The following is a 21,420-nucleotide window of genomic DNA, read 5'->3' as shown; positions in this document are numbered from 1 at the left end:
ATAAAGCCATAGTTTATATATATATATATATATATATATATATATATATATATATATATATATATATATATATATATATATATATACCATAAATATACTTTTATTTGTTTTATGTCTTTCAATCTTAAAGCACAACTGTTCTTTTAAATGTCACAAATATTTGTATTCATTATTATTAATTTATAAAATAATAACATACAATAAGTACTTATTCATAATATTATAATTCTTATTAATAAAAGTAATTATTATTATTATGATTTCATCATCCTCTCTTAGCGATGTGAACGGCTTGTCCCGCATGTGATTTTCACCGTTCTTCCAGATAGAAGAGCGGCGATCCTTGGCAGGAGGCTCCAATGACACAAGCTGCGTGTTTCTGGTCAACCGTCCGTACGCTCTCATCTGCTCTACGGTGGCCTTCTACGTGCCGTTGGCCCTCATGGTCCTGGCCTACCAGCGCATCTACGTCACCGCCATGAGCCACGTGCGGCAGATCGAGACGCTGCAACGTGCCGGCTCCGCCCCAGTGACCGGGACGGCCCCCGCCGTCAACGTGAGGTCATCGACGTGCTCGGACCCGGCGGATCACTACCACCTCAGGACAGCGGGGGGCACCTCTTTCCCTGAGCAGGCTCCTATAGCAAACAGTCGCATGCGCATTGAGACGAAAGCGGCAAAGACCCTCGCGGTCATAATGGGGTGTTTCTGCCTGTGCTGGGCGCCCTTCTTCATCACCAACGTAGTGGACCCCTTCATTCACTACTCGGTGCCCTGGCAGCTATGGACAACATGGCTCTGGCTCGGGTACATCAACTCAGGCCTGAACCCCTTCCTGTATGCCTTTTTGAACCGGGCTTTTCGGAGGGCCTTTCTCATGATTCTTTGCTGTGGGGACGAGCGCTTCGTACGCCAGGCCAGCTACTCCTATGGACCCGCCCACAGAGTGTGCTCACCAACATCCGTCAACGGGACTTCTATGGCACTAAGGTGAGAGCGCTCGTTTCTGTTTTCTCAATTCCATGCTGCCATTTTTGCTTCAGAAAAAAAAGTCAGTTTTCCGAATCGATCTGGCAAGAGCCAAGAGAAACTGTCTGGAAAAGGGCATGCAAAAAACGCATTGGTTAGTCTGTCGATTAGTCTGCTTTTTTTTAGTACATCATTTCCGTTTTCAGCGTGCTCAGGGAAGAAATATGCAACACGCAAATATGAGCAGTTATATGAATATGATGTCAATATCAGTGCTTTCAGAGCAATATCTTTTCAGTCGCCATTGTTGGCTACTACGACTGGGGTTGCCCACTTTTGAGGAAACACTGCCCCTAGCGTTTTGGTAGAGAATTGCAAGGCACACGCTCAGCCCCTGCTGAAGAGCTGTAACAGGATCACGGGCCCGGCGTAGTGAGCACGTTTTAGCATAACTCATCCTATATGCTGCTTCTGTAAATCATAAACACTCCGTCCAGTTGTGATAAAACTGCCAGTAAGGCAGCATCAGTTCAGTTTAAAGCTCACAGTCACTCGGTACTTTGGTACATTTAAAGCACTCTAGTCTGAAGTAAAGCGTATGAATGTGAGGCTGGGCAAGAAGATCATGTCATTATGTTGTTCTGGAAGGTGTGTCATGATGAAATGTGTCAGTGTGCGTGTGCATGTAGGCCAGTGTTTGTGTCTATAGACCTGGTGTCTCAAGTTAGAAGACTCAATCCCGGGCGTAAACCTTTGTCGTCTTCTAGACTTTGCACTTATTGCTCATTGTTTACACTCTTCCTATGGCCCAAAGACACTCATTTGTTTGGCAAGATGACGTCCCACGGGATGCGTGACTGGGTCACTGCCTGACAGATGTTGAAATATTCAAGGTAATGATTCAATCGAGTCATTTTCATGGACGCGCACTTTTTAGTGCACATAAAAAAGCCACAGTGAGTGATCCAGCCACCAGCCCATCCATCTGGTCCATCAACAGTATCTCTCACACACGCTGCTCTACTCTCTGCAGCTCTGTGATTCGTTGGTCGCTCGTCTTTATTGGCCGAGGCACACACTAGAAATAAAAAAAAATAGCGGAAATGGAAAAAGAGAGCAAACAGGCGTAATGTAACAAGAATAAACTGAAATGTTGGTAATACTAATAACACAACTATGTTAGCCTTAGTAAAGGCCTTAAGCAACTTTACGAAAAAAAATGAAACAATAATTCAAACTATCAATTCAAAAATCGGATCTACAACTTAGAAGATAGCACCTTGATAGCACCTACCCATTATTCATGTGAGCGGGTATTGGAACATGTGACTGACAGGTGTGAACTCTCCCAATGCTAACATATGAGTTTATATTATTTGTCTTATGTCTTATTTCCCGTTACTGTGTCTACTGTATTGGGTAATATGAGTGTAAAGGTGACACTAGGGGTGTTTTTTGTCATGTCTAGAGAGCGTAGTTCGGTCGTAAACAGGTTTTCTATACTCCAACTGCAAAAATATTCCATTTCTAAATAAGGAATCCTACTTTGTGGAAATTCACTTATCACGGTCAGGTCTGGAACCGATTGACTGCGATAAAAAAGGGATGACTGTTTATCACATTAATGAATTGACTTTTAATTCAAACATGGTAATTCTTTCGGAATTGCTTGCCAGCAGTTTGCCGTTTTTTATAATTCATTTTTTTTAAAAAAGCATTCAAGCTGTTTACACAAAAGCTAAGCAGTTTTATGTTTTGTGTTTTGTACACTCACTGAACCGAGGTACGCACCAAACCATAACAAAGACACAGTCCAAAGCTAAAAATACCAAGCAAGTGACGTGCTAAACCAAATGTCTTCTGCTAATAACATGATTGTGTTGCAATAAACATTTGCACAGCGACAGGACATATCCCTAGCATCACGTGTGCCACTAACTCAACTCTATGCACCACTAAAGTAGCTGATCTGGGGTCGCCAGCTCGGGCCAGTATAACGTCCTGATGACTTTCTCGTTATAGACTATAATTTCAGCTGCTCATCATTGTCTAGCATGTTAGCCGCACAGTGAGGTGATCTGGAAGATCTGGGTTCATTTGGGCATGTCTGTGTGGAGTTTGAATGTGAGTGTGAATGGTTAGTTTGTTTAGGTGTGTCCTGCGATCGGCTGGCGACCAGTCCAGGGTGTACCCCGCCTCTTGCCAGTCAGCTGGGATAGACTCCAGCATAGCCCCGTGACCCTAGTGAGGACAAGCGGCATAGAAAATGAATGCCTGGTTTGGCTGCAGGACCGGGGGCGACCCTAATTGCGGACATTTCAGGGAAAAGATTACCCTGCATTTGTTTAAAGCAAGCTGAAGCACGCCACAATATTTAACTAACACACTTTGTTGGTCGTCTGTTATGATAGCGTGTTTCCACAGCCTTGGGGAATATCAATTGATGACACCCTGTTGCAATTATATGAGAAGGCCCTCGAAGTCGCGGCCCGCTGGTTGAAAATGGCTGACCTAGATGACACCACTCATCATCATGATGACCGTAAGCACTGCTTTTTGTTGCAGCAGGGTTTACATGGACGTTAGTGGCGATGACGCCGTTGACAGCTGTGTTTGCGTTCCCTCCTTCAAGTGGAGAGGATGATGGGGGCGGCGAGCCGCTCGTGTATGGATTGTTTAACTTTTCGCACAAGCTCTCGGCCGACGCGAAGAGACAAAGGCAAACGCGTGCGCGTTGGCACATTCCTCAAGAACGGATGCACGCACAACAGATGTATGAGCGTGGATATTTGAATAAAGCTTTGTGATAAATAATGGAGATGCATGGATGGTAGGAATGATGGTTTGTGTGTGACTTGCATCCTGCCTTTTTCGGTTTAGCCACATGTCACAGCTGGCTGTCCCTTCACACATCCAGTCGTATTTATTATGATTAACACGTTCTGTAGCGTTTATCTCTTCTTCAGTGCCCCCACAGGTGCTGGAAATTCTTGAAGATACTTAAATTTAATGTTGCACTCGGAAGGGCTTATTTTTATTTGCATGGTTTGAATTGTGGGTAAATTGCCTCATTCATTTGAATTTTAATTATTTTCTTAATGAGACAATCATCTCGACAACAACCAGCCCTGCTTTACATATTTTCAGCATAAAGCCTCAGCCACCGTTTAAAAAGTGCTTCAAAAATGACCACTTTCACATCCAGTAGCTATCTGATGAAATATTGAGCTGATGAATTGGGTGTTTTCTGTTATGTATTCCCTCTTTGCTATAAAGGAACAGTACAGGTGGCCCTCTGGTTACATATGGGTTCCGTTCCTAGACTGGGTTCCGCTCCTAGACTGTGATGTTTTGGTGCAAGTCGGAACTGAGGTACAAGCAGCCGAAATGGGTTTTCTCCGTAGGGTCGCTGGGCTCTCCCTTTGAGTTAAAGTGAGAAACACTGTCATCCAGGAGAAGAAGCTCAAAGTAGAACCACTGCACCTCCACGGTAAGAGGAGCCAGATGAAGTGGCTCGGGCATCTGGTCAGGATGCCTCCCGGACGCCTCCCTGGGGAGGTGCTCGGGGCATGTCCCACCGGTAGGCGGCCTCAGGGAAGACCCAGGATACGTTGGAGAGACTATGTCTCTCAACTGGCCTGGGAACGCCTCGGGATCCGCTGGACAGAGGAGCTAAAGTAGCTGGGGAGCGGAAAGTCTGGGCTCTCCCGCTTAGGCTGCTGCCTCCACGACCCGACCTTGGATAAGCGGAAAAGATGGATGGATGTACTCCGATCACTCACGCTGTACACAGAACACATGAAGGACATAAAATACAGTAATACAAATACACTAAATACACAATTGAAACGGTAATGAAAAAACTAAAAGCCAAAGCTACACTACATAGTTATTGTCCCTTTCAGAGGACCAGCGACCCAGCAGTTATGTGTACTGTTAAAAAGAGTTTTATGATTTCTCAGTGTCTGTGAATGTGACGTGTGTCCTGACTGCGTGCGTGCGTGTGTGTGCGTCAGCTACTTGCAGAGAGGACAGTTGAGTTTGCGGATGTTGTTTCGGCGGGGTTCGGCCAACAGTAGCCAGTATTCAATCACGAAACAGCAATGGTTTATTAATAAATATATTTTTGAAAAAACGTGATAGAGTGAAGTGGTGAAATTTGAAGAGCAAAGCGCTGAGGGATTTCTGTATAGTGACGGGCATACGGTCAAATAATAGATGGCAACAGGTGCATAATTATGCGAAGATGCATTCATCTTTTCAATTGCTCGTCACAGCTGTTGGACACTGAATAAGATGAAAAATCTTCTTAAACTTTCTGGAAAGTGCTTGAATTTGACTTTGGAAAGTTGACTGTGCTAACATAGAGAACCATATCTACTGTTAGCAACTCTGTAGTTCTGTTAGACAGCTTTCATGCTTTGTGTTCAGTATCAAAAACAATTGGAAGACACATGGTGGTGGTTCACAGTTATGCATTTCTAGTTGTGTTTGTGGTATCCACCAACGTGATGTTGCTGCCTGTGCTAGTCATTTTTATTCCTGGGTTTGAGTAATGACTGTTGTAAAGGTGAAGTGTGTGTGTGTGTGTGTGTGTGTGTGTGTGTGTGTGTGTGTGTGTGTGTGTGTGTTTTGGGGTCAGTGTGTGTAGGAAACAGTAAAGCAAACACTTTTGCAGCCAGCCTAAGGACATCTCTCTTAAAATAAGACAGACAACAGACTCGGATCCTGGAAAAGTCCAGTAACTATTTTGCTGCAGTGTTTAGGAGTTTAGGGAAGGCCCCTTTTGGTTGCACCCATACACAAAGCAAGCGACATCAAGGCATGCTTGGGTGAGGTAACACCTTAGAACAGAGATGGTGAGCCAGCACACACTCTTTCGTCTTCACTTCCTGTAGGTGCAGTGATCCCATGGCCAAATATTTTTGTCTCCAGTGTGTGGTGCTGACAGACGGACGGAATGTACAATTTCATCTGATCTTCATGAAACACAACGAAATGCCGTTTTGAGGCCAGGGAAGCATTTTGCACCAAAGCAACTCCTTCGAGTAGGAAATAAGATCAGAAAGGCCACAGATCACTGAATAGCTTCATCTTGCTTTCTTGCTCATCTTCCATATTAGCATAACAGAGGAGGAGGGATCCTTCGAGGGATGTCTGATAATATCCGTTACAGTGTTGACATAAAAATGAAATGCAGCAATCCCTCGCCATTGTGCGCTTTGAATTTTGCAGCTTCATTCAATCACGTTTTTAAAAAAATTATATGAATTAATAAATCATGCGGTTTTGTGGTTGAATACATCCTATTATTGGTTTTAAAAAATATGCATATATAAGCAAATGTTACAGATTTTTGGCCTAAATTGAGCATTTCAAGCATAAAAATGGCCAAAAGAATTCAAATACAAATATAAAGCATTCAGAAGACTCATTCAAAGACGTGATGATATCTAGTATTCTACACAGGTCAGTAATGTTTGGTGAGATACACAAGCACCAGACTTGATAGTCGAGAGTTTCATACTTTCTGCATTGTTCTTAAACGGATGTTTGTGCAACATAGAAATGTGCAACCCCCCAAATTGTATCACCGCTGCTGATAGGAGGACATGCTACAATAGTTGACTATTTGACTTTGTAATGACTTTTGTTGAGACTAAATAAATATGGCACTTTTTCTCTAACTTGTATTGCACATTGCCCATTTTGCACAGTGTTTATTTGTGAAACGCATCCGGTGGCATCACAGCAAAAGACGCATTATGTGTTCGTTATTTTGAGGAATATCCGTTGATGTTGGTATCGGTAATGAAGTCCTGGACAATATCGGCAAGAAAGCCAATGTTGAGCATCTCTAATAATTTCACATGAATGGAGCTGCGAGGATAGTTAGAGGACATAAATACGCTAATGTTCTACCAGCCTGCAGAGCAGTTTTTAGTCATTCAGTAGTCATGTGCATGTTAAACTACAGGAACCAAAATAGTGACCCTGGTCCCAAACATTCCTCCAAGCCCATGGTTACAAATTCCATAGGGAAACGTTGATCTTTGGACTCGAATGACACGAATGTGAGGCTTATATTTAGGATCTTGCAAGCCTCAGGGCAGGACACACTACACTAGTTTGTTATTAGTCATCACATACTGGAGGTCTGGTGTCGTGTCCGCTGTGACAATGACATGTAGACCATCTAAAGCGAGTTTCAAGTTCATGTTTTTGCAGTATCGGATGAGCTGCTTGCATTCGACCTATTCTCATCAGAAGTTTGTTGATTTTAGGCTTCTTTTGGACGTGAAATGAATAAAGATTGCGTGATTTCATAGCAAAATACAGATTTATGTCCTCAAGTGAGAGTGCTGTATCATCCAGAATGTAAGACCACTCCTCGTTTTGGAAACATTTAAGGCAAAACCAAAGACAAAGAAAAGACTTTAAAATGAATGACAGTGATGAGGCTGCATCTATCTAGGTCACTGGTGTGTGTGTGTGTGTGTGTGTGTGTGTGTGTGAGTGTGTGAGTGACAGGAAGAAAACCTCTGACTGACTTGAGGAGAAGCCTGTTGGTTTTTGTGTCAAATCCCCTGATTCACAGTACAACAATTGATTTTGTCTAAAATGATGAATCATATAATTAAATGACACAAATGATCAGTAATGCCCTGCGATTGGCTGGCGACCAGTCCAGGGTGTCGCTCGAAGTCAGCTGGGATAGGCTCCAGCATACCCCCGTGACCCTAGTGAGGATAAGCGGCATAGAAAATGAATGGACAGAAATGATTAGTAATTTTTCATTTGCTCAATGGTGGATAGGATATCATGCTAACATGAAGCATACTTAATTAATCTCGTTAAACTGGCCCAATGTGACGTTAATGATGAATAAATAAAATGGAAAAAAAAAAGTTAGGTGCCTTCTGCTCTGGACTTCACGTTCTTTAAATGTAGCACATTTGCTTCATAAATAGTAGTAACCCAGTTAAAGCTGCCCTCAGGCGCTGTGTAATATCTCAGTGATTTTTATCAGCTTCTTTTTGCCGTGAGAACCTAAAAGAGGCTGTGCTCCAGAATAAAAGCACAAGCAATAAAGAGAAATGCAATATATAGGTTATATTGAAAAAAGGCAGTTCCAAGTAGCATGCCGTTTAAACCAAAAGGCTGTTATGTAACCTGCTTCCCGTGTGTGTCACATTTCTGCTTGGAAGGATAACAAACTACAACTCAGCATGTCAAAGTCTTCCTGTGACATTAAATCTGGTTTGGTAGCCTCCATCCTGAATTTACCTTCTTTCCTCCAAGTGACATCATCATCCACCGGCATGGGTCATGTCTATGGCAGCTTTTAGTGCTGACTCTGCAGAATCAGACTCTGCAGGGAGAGTCAGGATGCTAATGAGTTAATGAATGTTGATGATGAGGAGGAGTGAGTTGGAAAATGACAGTTTTGTCATCCCTTTGACCAAAAATGTCCTAAATCTGTCAGAACTGAGGGTGATACCATGTTGAGATCTCAAGTATTCTTCAAAGCAACCAGTGTTGGTCAAGAGTCTCATGGCGCCGCTCCTAACAACATTAACTTCACAAGAGAAGAAGACGAAGCCAGAGGGAGGGGGCAATGTTTACACTAACAAGCAGAAAAAGTAAAGCTACTGAAATTGAAATAAGTCCAATTTTTAAGGTGTATGGACCGAATAAAATCGTACCTGTTCAATGTCAGAATGTTCTGGAAGAAGACGGTTTTAATACATGACATGACGCCTGGGCGCATCCCGTAACAAACAGACATATTTTAACACCAAAACTTCATTTTTTATAATTCACAAATGAATTAAAATAGACTGAAAATAATACATGTGTATTTAGTTAGTCAGCGGCTGACACAGCAGCTACAATCTGCAAGCTAGGCATGATTAGTGTCCTAATTAATCCACATAGGTATCATATAAGAATAGTTGCACATCACTTACAGACACATAAGGCAGAAGAGTCGTATGAAGTGTTCCGTAACAAAAAGCATCCAGTATGCTCTGCATCATTCAATATGTGTGCCCAACTGTGTCACAAGCTCAACTCATTATTGCGGCCACTAGGTGTCGCCAGAAAACCAACCACCACCCCATTTAAGTCACACCTGACTGTAAGTCAAGTACCAGCCAAACTATGAATAAAGGTGTGACTTACCGTCGGGAAAATAAAATATTATTCATTAGTTAGGAGTTACTTTGCCCCAAAAGCGACTGAATGATTCAAGGAATTACTCCTTCATAAATGGGGTTAGTTACCAGGGAAAGTAATTATTGTGTTACTTAAAATATAAAAACACTCAAATATGTCAAAGAATTGGGATTTAGCTTTGAAGTGCCATTGAGAGAAGTTTCATGAGAGTCGAGTTACTCACAAGAGACGCGGACAAAGATTAACCAACACTTGACATATGTACTTGTACGTGCCTTCCTTTTACATCAACGATGTTGAAGTAGTGCCTGGACTTTCTTCCTGTAAACGACAGTTTTAACTCCACAGACCCCTCCGGACTCGCCGTTGTTGCCTCGAGTTTGCTGATCTGATGTGACGTTTGCAAACGAGTCGGCGGCTCTTTTTATAAAGTGACCGGTTGCATATGAGATTGGCTTGTTCTTGTATTGTATTGTTGTCTCTGCGACTCGGATGTCATCGTTCGTTTAAAAGAGCCATTCAAAAGGGTTGACTTGTTCGTGAGCGTCACATTTACCAGCGTTTGAAATAGTAATTAATTAGATCACCCATTATTGTAAAACAGTATAACGCTATTACTCCCAACACTGGAAACAACTTGAACATGTTGTGACCTTTGTAGCAACTATAAAAAATGTAGTGTATCCCATTTGATAATAAATCAGCATGAATATGATACCTAGTCTAGGCAGCAGGGAGTTACCTTTTTTTTTTTTTTTACCTGTCTTAATGTTTGATGTCGCCTTTATGATAGGCCTGCCGGCACAGGTGACATTTCAGCGAAGATTTGCGGCTAAATTGAGTTTGCACACTTGTGTTTGACCGTTATGCGACCAGATCATGGTGAACTTGTGGTGGAGAAGCAAAGAAACAATGTGGAGCGCAGACATTTAGATGAAGCACACTGGCCGCTGTAGTGTAAACGCTGCAGTCAGTGATTTATTATGAGACACGTTGGATTTATTGTTGTTTGATTGAAACCCAAATCCTCCATCTGATCCACTGTAAATACTGTAATACTTTCTCTCTTTCTCTGTGGCTTGCTTAGATTTCATCCTCCTCCCTCCCCCCCCTTGTGTTGAATTATTTTGAAAATCTTGCTGCTATAATTAGTTAGAGGCTGAACATTTTGATAATAATTTTTAGGCTGGACTCCCTTGTTTGTGTGCACAGTGAATAAAACAATATCAAGCTTATTGAGGCGTACACTGGATTGTGCTTTTTCCACGGAGGGCCTCATACAGAAACATTTTTGAGACTTGTGGCGTAACATCCTGACGCACGTGCTCCCACGTGCTGGCTACCTGCAAATATGGGGAACATCGCAAGGGTGCAGCCACCTTGGTTTCAGGTGGGTGCATGACCATCATTACATCTGAATGGAATGCTAACGAAGGTGATACAACCCATATGACCATCGTTGGCGGGCAGAGGCCCCACTCCATTGTATCCTAATGACTATCATTTGACACCACAAAAGAGCGAAACCATTCCTGTCTGCACGTGCCTCCTCCTTTACAAAATAAATACACTGGATGTTGCAGCAAGTTCTCACACTAGAGCTGTCCCTTCTCGTCTGACGAGCGTTTTTCCCACCTGGTCTTTGAGCATGAACTGATGAAGCCTGCTCGGATGAGAGGTGAAACGTTTTCTAAGACAACCTGAACAGTCCAGTTGCGATCACTTCAATGCGCTGAGAATGCAATGACCTGGATGACAGGCATGTGTTAGCTGGCAAAGAACTACACAGTCCTCTGCTGTACACTGTGTACGTAATGTATTATAATAATAGACGTTTGTATGGGCGTATCAATTGCAGGGTTTTTTGCCAGTACTCTGGGTGCCTACTGTACTCGGTTATAAAAAATCTTAAATGTAAGTAATTACAGGTTTTTTTTGAATGGCTGAGAAAGTCGTCTTTGTTCTGGATGATGACTCAGTAAAAGCACATTTACTGTATTTAGCTCTTACAAGTCCTTGAAGCTATTCAATTTTTCCAGAAGCAAAACATTTTCTTGTGAAGAAAATGGAGCCGAGCGGCCTCAATATGCTCAGAGTTAACCCCGATGTCTCTCCAGAGTCTCATGATGAATTGGATCCAAGCTGTAGCCCCCGTGAACGCAGCCCCCAGGACTTTTGCCTCATCTGACCGATGGCCTGAGAGATACGCCGCTGAAAACAACACGGCGCGCTAAAATAAATCCTAACTTCATTTCAGCCTGTTGAAGCACACTCGCCGTTGCATCAGATCTCTTGCCAGGCTTCTGACTGAAGGGCCTCAGAGGGTTTGTGCTATCGCGGTTTCCCATCACTCTTTGAGCGGCTGGAATTACCAGCGCCGGTAACGCCGCTCATCTTTTCCCACTAATCTCATTAACAACACAAGCAGGATGAGCAGAAAAATGTGTGGCAGCTTTGAACACACATTTGTGTTTGTATATTTGGATCTTTTTAGGTTTTCATTTCATGATTGACCTTCCCTCAGTCACATGGGGTGTACATCCATATCATAACCTCTTGTATTGGCTGTCATTAGCGTTTGACATTAATGTGTTAACTGGTTTTGATGTACACCAGTTGGTTTTCATTATTATTGATCAAAAATGAAGCACTAGACAATATTGGTATGTTACACAGTCAGTCAGGAGATCAGGAAGACCTGGGTTCGACTCTCCGTTGGGCATCTCTGTGTGGAGTTTGCATGTTCTCCCCGTGCGTGTGTGGGTTTTCTCCGGGTACTCCGGTTTCCTCCCACATTCCAAAAAACATGCATGTTAATTGCTTGGTTAATTAATTGGTGACTCTAAATTGTCCATAGGTATGAATGTGAGTGTTAATGGTTGTTTGTCTATACTGTATGTGCCCCGCCATTGGCTGGCGACCAGTCCAGGGTTTACCACGCCCGAAGTCAGCTGGGATAGGCTCCAGCATACCCCCGTGACCCTAATGAGGAGAAGCGGTATAGAAAATGGATGGATGGATGATAGAGTGTGCAGTGGCGAGGGACATGTCGTCACGCATCTTAATTACCTCCTGATTGCAGGAGTCCGCCAATATCTTGTTTTCCTATACCAGGTTTGATATCCACGAGCAAGGCACTTGTATCGAACTGCTCTTTTTCTTTGTGACTTGCTTCTGCCCTCATTCTGTCACTTTTCAAGTGTTCCCAAAATACAATCATCTCTAGAGCTTGAGGACATCGACCCACCTGTTGAATCGTGTCAAAATCGGTAAGAAGTTTTTTTTTGTTCACAGGCACATAAAGACCAACGGAAGGCAGAAACAATATTCCGTGCACAGTTTAGGGTGATGCAAAGCCCTGATTGATTAATTGGCTTGCTTCAAGAGATGTGCACACCGATAAATATGCTTCCACATGGACGTGTTAGTGTCGTAGTGTTTGCATGCTTCGACAATCATTCATGCTGCTTGAGGACAAGCCGGGCATAACATCAATGACAAATCTCCATGAATATCAAATTTAACGGGATCGAGCTTCACCGGCGTTCCTATTTGGTATTTAAGTGCTGATCTCGTTGTAGCTGCAGGTAAATTGTAGACTTGAAATCTAATAAAGTAAGTAAGTCTCATGTCTGGTGCAGCCTGGTCATTGTCTACAGCTTATATTCAATTTGGAAATGAGGTCTGGACCTTTGCTGGATTGTTTGATCTGTGGTTTTTGTTGTTGTTTCTACTAAACACAGAGCAGTGACAAAATAGTCTGTTGGATTGAATACAGTTTGTTTTGAAGGACGCATCTATACTGTAGTGTAAACACTTCAATAGCCTCTCCCTGGATGCCAATCATTAACTTGGCTTCCACTTAGAGGAAAAGGCTTCTTGAGACGTCATCTGTACTTCTGTGAAGAATGTGTCGGACGTTTCGCTCCTCATCCGAAGAGCTTCGTCAGCGAACTAATAAGTGCTGGTAGCCTAGGCCTTAAATACAGTAAGAGTGGGCGGAATTGGTGTGCCAACACCCTCCTCCTATTGGTTCGTTACACTAAGCCTGGGCGGAGTAGTGGTATAATCCTATCCTGTTATTAACACCTCCGATAAAAGGGAAGTGTCGCTCCCTGAATAGGGTATGAACGACTCTGATACTGGCTTGTTAGCATCTATTGTTCTGGCTCGGCCCTGCCTTCACCTCATTTGCAAGACTAAGAGCTGTGGGTTTTGGTCTCAGTAACCTGCTGAACACAGGGTCCAAATTAAACCTCAAACCACCATTCCGATTCAATGATGGGTTCTGTTGTTTGACAAAAATAGCTTCCTTTACTCCTCTTTCAAACCATCTGTTTTCTTTGGCCAAAATCTTTACCTCGCTGTCCTGAAAAGAGTGATTGGTAGCTTTCAGGTGTAGATGTACTGCTGATTGAGGACCACTAGCATTGTCCCTGCGATGTTGATAAAGCCTTTTTTGGAGCATTTGCTTAGTTTCCCCAATGTAGTGCTCTTTGCATTCCTCATCTTTACAGTGGATGGAATAGACCACATTGCTCTGTCCGACACATTCTTCACAGAAGTACAGATGACGTCTCAAGAAGCCTTTTCCTCGATGGACAACTCCTGTACGACTGAGAGCCTACACAGACGCATTGGCTTCCACTTGTTGTTTGATGAGCGATAAAGTCTCCTGATGGTGTGTTTTAGTGCCTTTAAAATGCACGGCCAATCATGTGCATATAAAAAAGGAGTACATTTGAGAATGAGAGTTACTGAAATAACACGTAAAGTGTTTTGGTGGAAGAAACTTCTGACCTTCATGAGTCTGTTTTGGGGCTTTTTCATTGTCCATGTACATATTTCATCAATTCACTCCCATTTCACCCGTGAGGCGTCTTTTAATTCAAATTTGATGTCAAATAATAAAATAATTTAAAAAATAAATAAATAAAGTAATTAATTAATTAAATTAAAAAAAAAGTTTTTTTGAAATTTGATGTCAACCATTTTTGAGGGCTGAGCCAAGAGTAGAGGCTTTTAAAGAAAAACTGTACTTTCGTGGGGGATTTCGCCCATCGTCCACAATCCTTATGTGAGAGACAGCTTGCCCTTTTCAGTGTGTTCTAGATAGCCGCCTTGTGCTAGCAGTGTTTCACTTAAAGTGCAGTTAATAGTGATTCACCTATTTCGCCTATAAAGCCATCTAAAAAAAACAACAAAAAACACCATAACCTGCATATTAAGCAAGCTGCCACAATATTGTTGTATGGCCGTTGAGTTTGGAAAAGTTAATGCTAGGTTATAAATCATGCCTCGCACGTGCGTGGTAGAAGGGTGTGGCGATAAGCCCCGTAGTTGGTCAACTCTGAAATTTCCACATGCTACCAACTAAAAATCCGGACAGACTGAAGCAGTGGATACTGGCTCTCATCTTAGACCCGATGGCATCTCTAGAAAGACTCGCCAAATGCTTGTTTGCTCTAAGCATTTTTTACCTGAGGATTATGCTGAATTTGCCATCTTGACAGGGAGCACAAGTCTTGGGCTGAAGGATACAACCATGGAAACCATGGATGGACAGTTGTCCAGGTCCAGCTGGCCTGGGGCGTCTTTTCCAGTTAGTTTTTGGGTAGGTGGAGAAAAGTTTCTTCCACTGCAGGGTGTGTTAGCGTTAACAGTCCTTTGTTCATTGTGATGCAGTCTCTTGGAGCAAGTCTCTCAAGCCTTTCCATCGATTGTAACACTGTGTGCCACTCATTGCAGCAGAAACACTCGAGTTCTGTCAGCATACTTGGCTGCTCCACATTTATACCCCCAAGTCATTCTGGCACCAGTCCTGACTCTGTTGGCCCCCGCCTGCTCCAACGTTTCACCCCCTCTTTTGCCCGCTCAGCTTGTAAAACCTGTAGCTTATCCTCCATGTATTCAGGCTCAAAACGCTAACGTTCTGGTTCATTTGTCCCAAAGTAGTCGTCGTCGTTGTCCCTCACAAAGTCTGCCATGATTGGTGACACAGAATGTTTGTTGACGGAAGTAGCATTCGTTGCTACGCACTCTGTGAAATGAATGCGCCCAGGAAAGAAGTTCCGGTAATGCTTAAAATGATGAAAATACTGTAATTTTGACACGTTATCATGAATGTGACTCTTACGACATGGTTACAGCATGCATATGAAATATTGTTGGAGGTTTTTGGATGCTTTTTTAGAGGGCGGAATAGGTGAATCCCCATTCCCTGCATTGTTAGTACTGCCAGCACGAGGCGGCTAGTAAGAAAGCACAGGAAAGGCACAGACGTGTGTTCCTGCCTCACATACGGATGGTGGATGATGGGAAACTTTTTTTTTTTTTTTAAGCGCAATTTTCCTTTTAAAATATCCTAAATAAGACTTGCAGCCAAGTCTCCTGTTGAATTTGATTTGCCTGTTCCTGCGATTGCAGTTGAAGCAATGTGCTGACCTAAACATGCAGAAATCTAAGTGCAGGGGACAACAGTTGATGCAATTAGACTGCAGCAGAGGCCAAACAGGGTCACCTCTCATCCCAAATGTGATTAGCAGGTGTCACACGTCCTTTATTAACCCGCCTCCGTAGCAGCACACACTGTGACCCATATGTCCCAGGTTAGCTTTCATGTGGAAGAATAGACCGAGTTTTTGTTGCACTTGTCACGCCTGTATTTTTCATTTTCTTCCTCTTGATGGCAAATTATAGCATTTATGTGGCAAGTGTGCTGTATTCGGATGCAGGTCTCACCAATTATTTTTTAAGTGTGGCACTACAGGTATTACTGTACACACTCAATCTCTGAGAAATAGTCCACTTTCAATGTATTATCCCAGTTTCCTGCTACGACTAGGAATAAACTGACAAATGTTGGCTCTGGAACAGCACCAGGCTTTAGCAGCTCAGTCCAACATTATGACTGAAGCTAAAAAAAAACACACACAAAAAAAGGGAACCCTCTGCTAAACTGCAAATTCACTCTAATTGAAGTTTATTAAATACAAACAATCCTCACTATTGTGTATAGACGTAGAAGATATAGCAAAGAGCTTTCAGGATAGAAGGAGAAATTGCCACATGGTAAAAGTGTACTGTCTTATGAATACAACAAGTATAAGTTAACATTCCACAGGAACTAAAAATGAAAGACCAATGTAGAATATACGGTACAAATATGTGGCCACAAAAATGAAAAATCATTTTTTAACAAAACAATGTTTGGCATGCGCAGGTGACACTCAAGTCAAACTAAATGATCAATCATTTTTAACTCATTCAATACCACAGACGGTTATCTGTTTTTATAAACCCGAGCGCCCGATCCCGACTACGTCTTTTTTTTTTTTTACGCAAGATGCTAAAAGACGTGACAACGCAACTCCCCACTAATGCATTTGACTTCAGAGCAATTTTAAGCCATAAAAACCAAAAAGCCAAAAAAAAAAGTGCATTTGATCAGAGGTGGACGGAAGAATCACACGTGACAGGAAGGAGGATGTGGGAGAGCGTGGAGGAGTGTAGTGTGCAAAAGGTTACGCATTGTAGGGAAATCTTAACACATGCGCCAGCACGACAGACGCACGCAGACACACATGCACACACATAGTTCAGTTCCAAATGTGAAAATTGTCAATAGTTAATGGTGTTATATTTGTAAATAAATTGTTATTTTGATGTAAAACAACCCCTTTTTGTGTTATGTTGGTATAGTTGTTTAGATATTTGAGCTGTCACAAAAGCAAAATATATTTGTGTCAAAATGAAAGTTATGCATGAAATGTATCTTTTCACAAAAAGCTGTTTTTCTCCCTTTTTTAGTCAGGAACTGATATTTTCCTGAAACTTACCTATGTTCTACTGCTGATTACTATAGAACGGAAAAAGGTAGAAACTAACTTTTTTTTCTGATGAAAGACGGGAGTCTGATCTGTCTTTTGGTAGGTTCCATGTTTATATCGCCATACCACACAATATTCTGTGTGCCTTGAAGGATCGTCTAAATGAATTATTGAACGCATGTTGTAATAAAGTTTGCCACATTTTGTAATAACTTATTACATATTGCAAAAGTTGTGACAAAATGCGTCAAACTTTATTACAACATACGATCAAGAATTGCATCACAAAATGCGGCAATTATTACAAAAACACTGCATTATTACATAATGACGTGACAGTTTATGACATTATTACATATTGCACCATTATTGCATAATGAGGCGCTACAGACCTTAACACGCCAGAGCGATTTCCCTTTAATAGCACAATACAGTGAAATACATGCAAAAGACCAATCATTTCTCAGGTTTCCAAGACAAAACATGAAGCATCTGTGAATTACTTGTGTAGTTGTCACATTTGAGAAGGGCTGACAGATTCCTCATTGAGATTTTTTTGTGCTTGAAAAGAAGCAAGCATGACACTTAGGGGACCTCGTGTCCCAGAAACCCAGAATAGGAGAAGGAGCCTGAGGAGGCTGCAGGACACGAGTGGAGATGGACTTTTCAGCAAAGTTCTTCATTATTACTTGGTGCAAATTAGCTTCTGGTTATTATTTTAAGGTGATCTGATGAGGTTTACTGGACAGTACCTGCATCTTAATAGGGTTGACAGCCATCCAAAATGTTTACACTTGCATATTTTCATTAATGTGCCATGCTGTGTTTCTCTCGGGCCCTCAAAGTTGCACTGTCGTCACCCCGCGCAGCATCACGACGAAAACAACAAAGAAGTGAATGTTTAGATGTGGACCGCGACACAACCTGCTTATAAGCAGTCATTTATACAAAAGTACTCGCGTAGGATGTGACATTGTTTATCGCTGTGCTCATGGAGAAATACTCTAATATTCGGGCCGCAAGTGTTTTTCCCCACCTCTATAGGTTAAAACAAAAGATTTGAGAGAGGACAGACGGCAATAACAAAGGCACCGACATCAACACAAACTTCAGCTCCTGCGTGGCTTGGCTTATTTTAAAAGGTGACTGAGAAAGAACAAAATGGCTGCAACGCAACAACATTGTCTGCTAGTTCTTGTTTCAAGAGGGGACAGAGGTAGAAGAACACAGTTTGTCAGGGGTGTCCAAACTTTATCCAGCGAGGGCCACATACTGACAAAGGAAAGGATGCAAGGGCCATTTTGATATTTTGTAAAGCACCACATGTAGACATGCTAAGAAGTGATATGTATCTCAAGAAAAATTCTGCGTCTCAGCTTTGTGTAGTAGGTGAAAAAGCCTATTATTAGTAGCAACTTCACTCTGTGCTCTTTTTTTGTCCCCCATTTTTGCTGTTTTTTTTTTTTTTAATTTTCCAAATATTTCAACTTTCTTCTTAAAAAATTGTTGTAAATTTTCTTTTCGCAATATTATGACTTTATTCCCATAATATAATACATTTTTCACAACCTAATTATCCAAAAATTACTACTTTTTGTTTCTCATAATATTGCAATTTTTTTTTTTTAATAACATATTTTTTCTGTAATATTTCAGCTCTTTGTGAGTAAAATTACCTTATTTTTCCTCATAATTATTCCATAATGACTAATTTGGTCATGTTATTCTCATAAAATTCTAGTTTGACTTCATTCTTGTAAAATTCTTATTTTTAGAATGTGCCACAAGCCAATAGAACAACAGCCACAGGCAGCAAATGGCCCCCGGGATGCACTTTGGACACCCCTGGTTTAAGTTATCACATCCTTTCAATAATTTGATTGATATAGTCCGCTCATATGCAGGTCCGCCCCCTTGATTCCAGTATAGCATAGCAACCTTCACATTCACTGCTAATAAAAACATTATTTTGGAGATGAGTGCAGTGATATGCATTTGAGCATCGGGCATCTTCACACCCACTGGTTGTAGAAGCCAGCTATTTCTGCTTATACCCGTGGTCCAGTTCTAATCATGGTGACCTACTTTTGTCAAACAGTCCATAACAGTGCCCTAGAACAGTGGTTCTCAACTGGTTTGGCTGCGGGACCCACCATCACCCTTCAGTCACAAGTGGTGACTGAAATTGCAGGTATTTTTTTAACTCAAACTTCTCATATATGTTATATTTTAATGGGACTGTTCTCAACACAACATAAGCTGCAGCGCTGGGACGCTGTCTGTTGATGCCGTGCTCTTCTCCAACAGTTATCTGCAGCTGAGTGTTGGATAAGTCTCCACTCAATGTCCTTTCTTTCCCACTCCAGCTTGACAAAGATGCCCAGAAACATTGGCATGCACCTCGCGGTGGCGTAAACCGCGGATAGCGCAGACAAGAACACGAGGTGCATTCACAAACATTGGGTCATTACATAATTTGTTTGTTTTTTACCCAGGCAAAGACCTGCAACCCACTTTTGGGTCCCGACCCACCAGTTGAGAGCCACTGCCCTAGAAGATGTGTAATATTTGTATCCTTGTGTACAAACAGAAACAAAAGCTTGCAGATGCCATGAGACATTGTGCATCGTATTATCATGTAGCAACTGTGGTGGGGTACACCCTGGTCTGGCCGCTAGCTAGTCACATGGCACATATAAACAATCATTCACACTCACTTTCACACCTACGGACGATTTATGCTTAATGTGTAATTCTGTGTTGGAAAACCGCTCCAGGCCAATAGTTTGATCATGCGTGTCGTCAGTCACGCAGATAGTACCTAAAGAATCTGCTTGCAGGTGTTTATTATTTACGAGGAGTACACGATGAACCCTTTACTCCTAGTTGGTCTGTCCAAGATACGATACTTCATGGCCTGGAATATCACAGGCAATCCTAACTGCTGTTAGAGATGCTCGGTGCAAAACTTGAAGTTCAGTGAACAGGAAAAGGATTAACGCCACAGTTAGAACTCTCAAGACCACAGAACGGGTAATTGAACTTGTTGTGGTCAGTGTTGCCAGGTCCGCTCATTATAAGCGACTTTGGCCTTTTTTTTTTCTAATGTCGCTTGCAAATTTCCTGAGGTTGAGGTATTTTGGAGCTTCAGATCATGTGGTTTCTTATTTGGGCTGTGAGAATCCCCCCCGATTATCTCCCAGCTCCCCACAATAGAGCACAACACGAGCATGAGCAGTTGTTTGGGTTGTTTGTCCTTTTCCACACCCCCGTTTCCTGGCCATCGCGCCTGCCTGTTCGACCCAGCACGCCCTCACACACACTCAGGCGCACGGCGCTTGCGCTGTTCCTTTCAAAGAGCCGTTCAAAAGACTGGCTCATTATCTTATTATGTACATTTTAGAAGTCAACCGGTGGTAACTCGATTTTTTATCAAGGAATTACAGGCAGCAGTTCTAAGGTAAGATTTGGACCAGGACAACTCAAACTCATCCCACCAATATATGACTCTATTGGTGGGAATTATTCTGAAATACTGTATGTAAATATTGTAATTTCATTTGGCTTGTGTTTTCATTGGAAACATTCCATGCTTTGACAGTCAGATCCCTATTTGGAATTTTCCCTCGGCTAAAAAACTCCAGATAACTTCACAGTGAAATTTCCCACTCAAGATTTAAATAATACAGAAAAATATTTACAATAACAAAATGTATATATGTATATTAACTAAATAAACAAATAATAATTAACTACATAAAAAATAAGTACATATAAATCAATAAAATATACAATAAAATAAATAGATATAGAATAGAAAATCGGACATGTCTGTGCACCAGGCTAACTGACATTTACAGCCCAAAAAAACCCAACAAGACAAATTATTGAGTTAATGTGTCATACATCAATAACTTCAATTTTAAGTTATTTTTAATAGATTTTATTATTACAGTTTTTATACTATTCTATATTTCTTATCATTTTTGTGTTGCCTATGCATAATGCAATGCTAAATGCAATGCTAAATGACAGCTGGTTGCTTGTTTCTCTCGCCAGACCTGGCAACGCTGGTTGTGGTGTAGGAAAGCCATACAGCCATCTCTGTCCTGGCTGCTCAGCACAACAAGATAGACAAAAGCCTCTATTAGCCTTTAATCAAATTAAAATACGGCCGACCATAAGAAGGAAAGAAATCATGTATGCCAGCGGCGTGTGGTGTGGTTCGTGACCGGTGAGGCGCTGAGTCCTTTGGGGGTTTTTTTGAAAGGAAAGGATTTTCTGAAAGGAAACAGCAGAGTAACAGCTTGTAATTGCGCCTCTTTGATTGATAGGATTCAACCTGCAACCTCCCTGATGGCGTTCCTGTGGGAAAACCCACCTTATCTTGCTTCTCCATCAGTGCGGCAGCTTTCTCACTTCTGCAGCTCCTGGGGCAAAGAGA

The 21,420-nt window shown here is 41.9% G+C and overlaps 1 protein-coding gene across 5 annotated transcripts in view; it reads left to right on the top strand.

Annotated features, from left to right (window-relative positions):
* The window catches only part of si:dkey-247m21.3 (5-hydroxytryptamine receptor 4), a 54,904-nt gene that overhangs the window by 24,097 nt on the left and 9,387 nt on the right, over positions 1 to 21,420 (top strand). For all 5 annotated transcript variants that reach the window (XR_008566567.1, XR_008566566.1, XR_008566565.1 and 2 more), the window contains one exon: positions 326 to 990. Coding sequence is in view for 1 of the 5 variants with exons in the window: in XM_054757605.1 (XP_054613580.1) it covers positions 326 to 990 (665 nt within the window). In the remaining 4 variants the exon portion in view is untranslated. The remainder of the gene's footprint in view (positions 1 to 325; positions 991 to 21,420) is intronic.

Source organism: Dunckerocampus dactyliophorus, chromosome 17 (assembly GCF_027744805.1).
Source record: "Dunckerocampus dactyliophorus isolate RoL2022-P2 chromosome 17, RoL_Ddac_1.1, whole genome shotgun sequence".
Lineage (NCBI taxonomy): Eukaryota > Metazoa > Chordata > Actinopteri > Syngnathiformes > Syngnathidae > Dunckerocampus > Dunckerocampus dactyliophorus.
The sequence above is the reverse complement of the archived record's forward strand: the minus strand, read 5'-3'. Positions and strand labels throughout refer to the sequence as shown.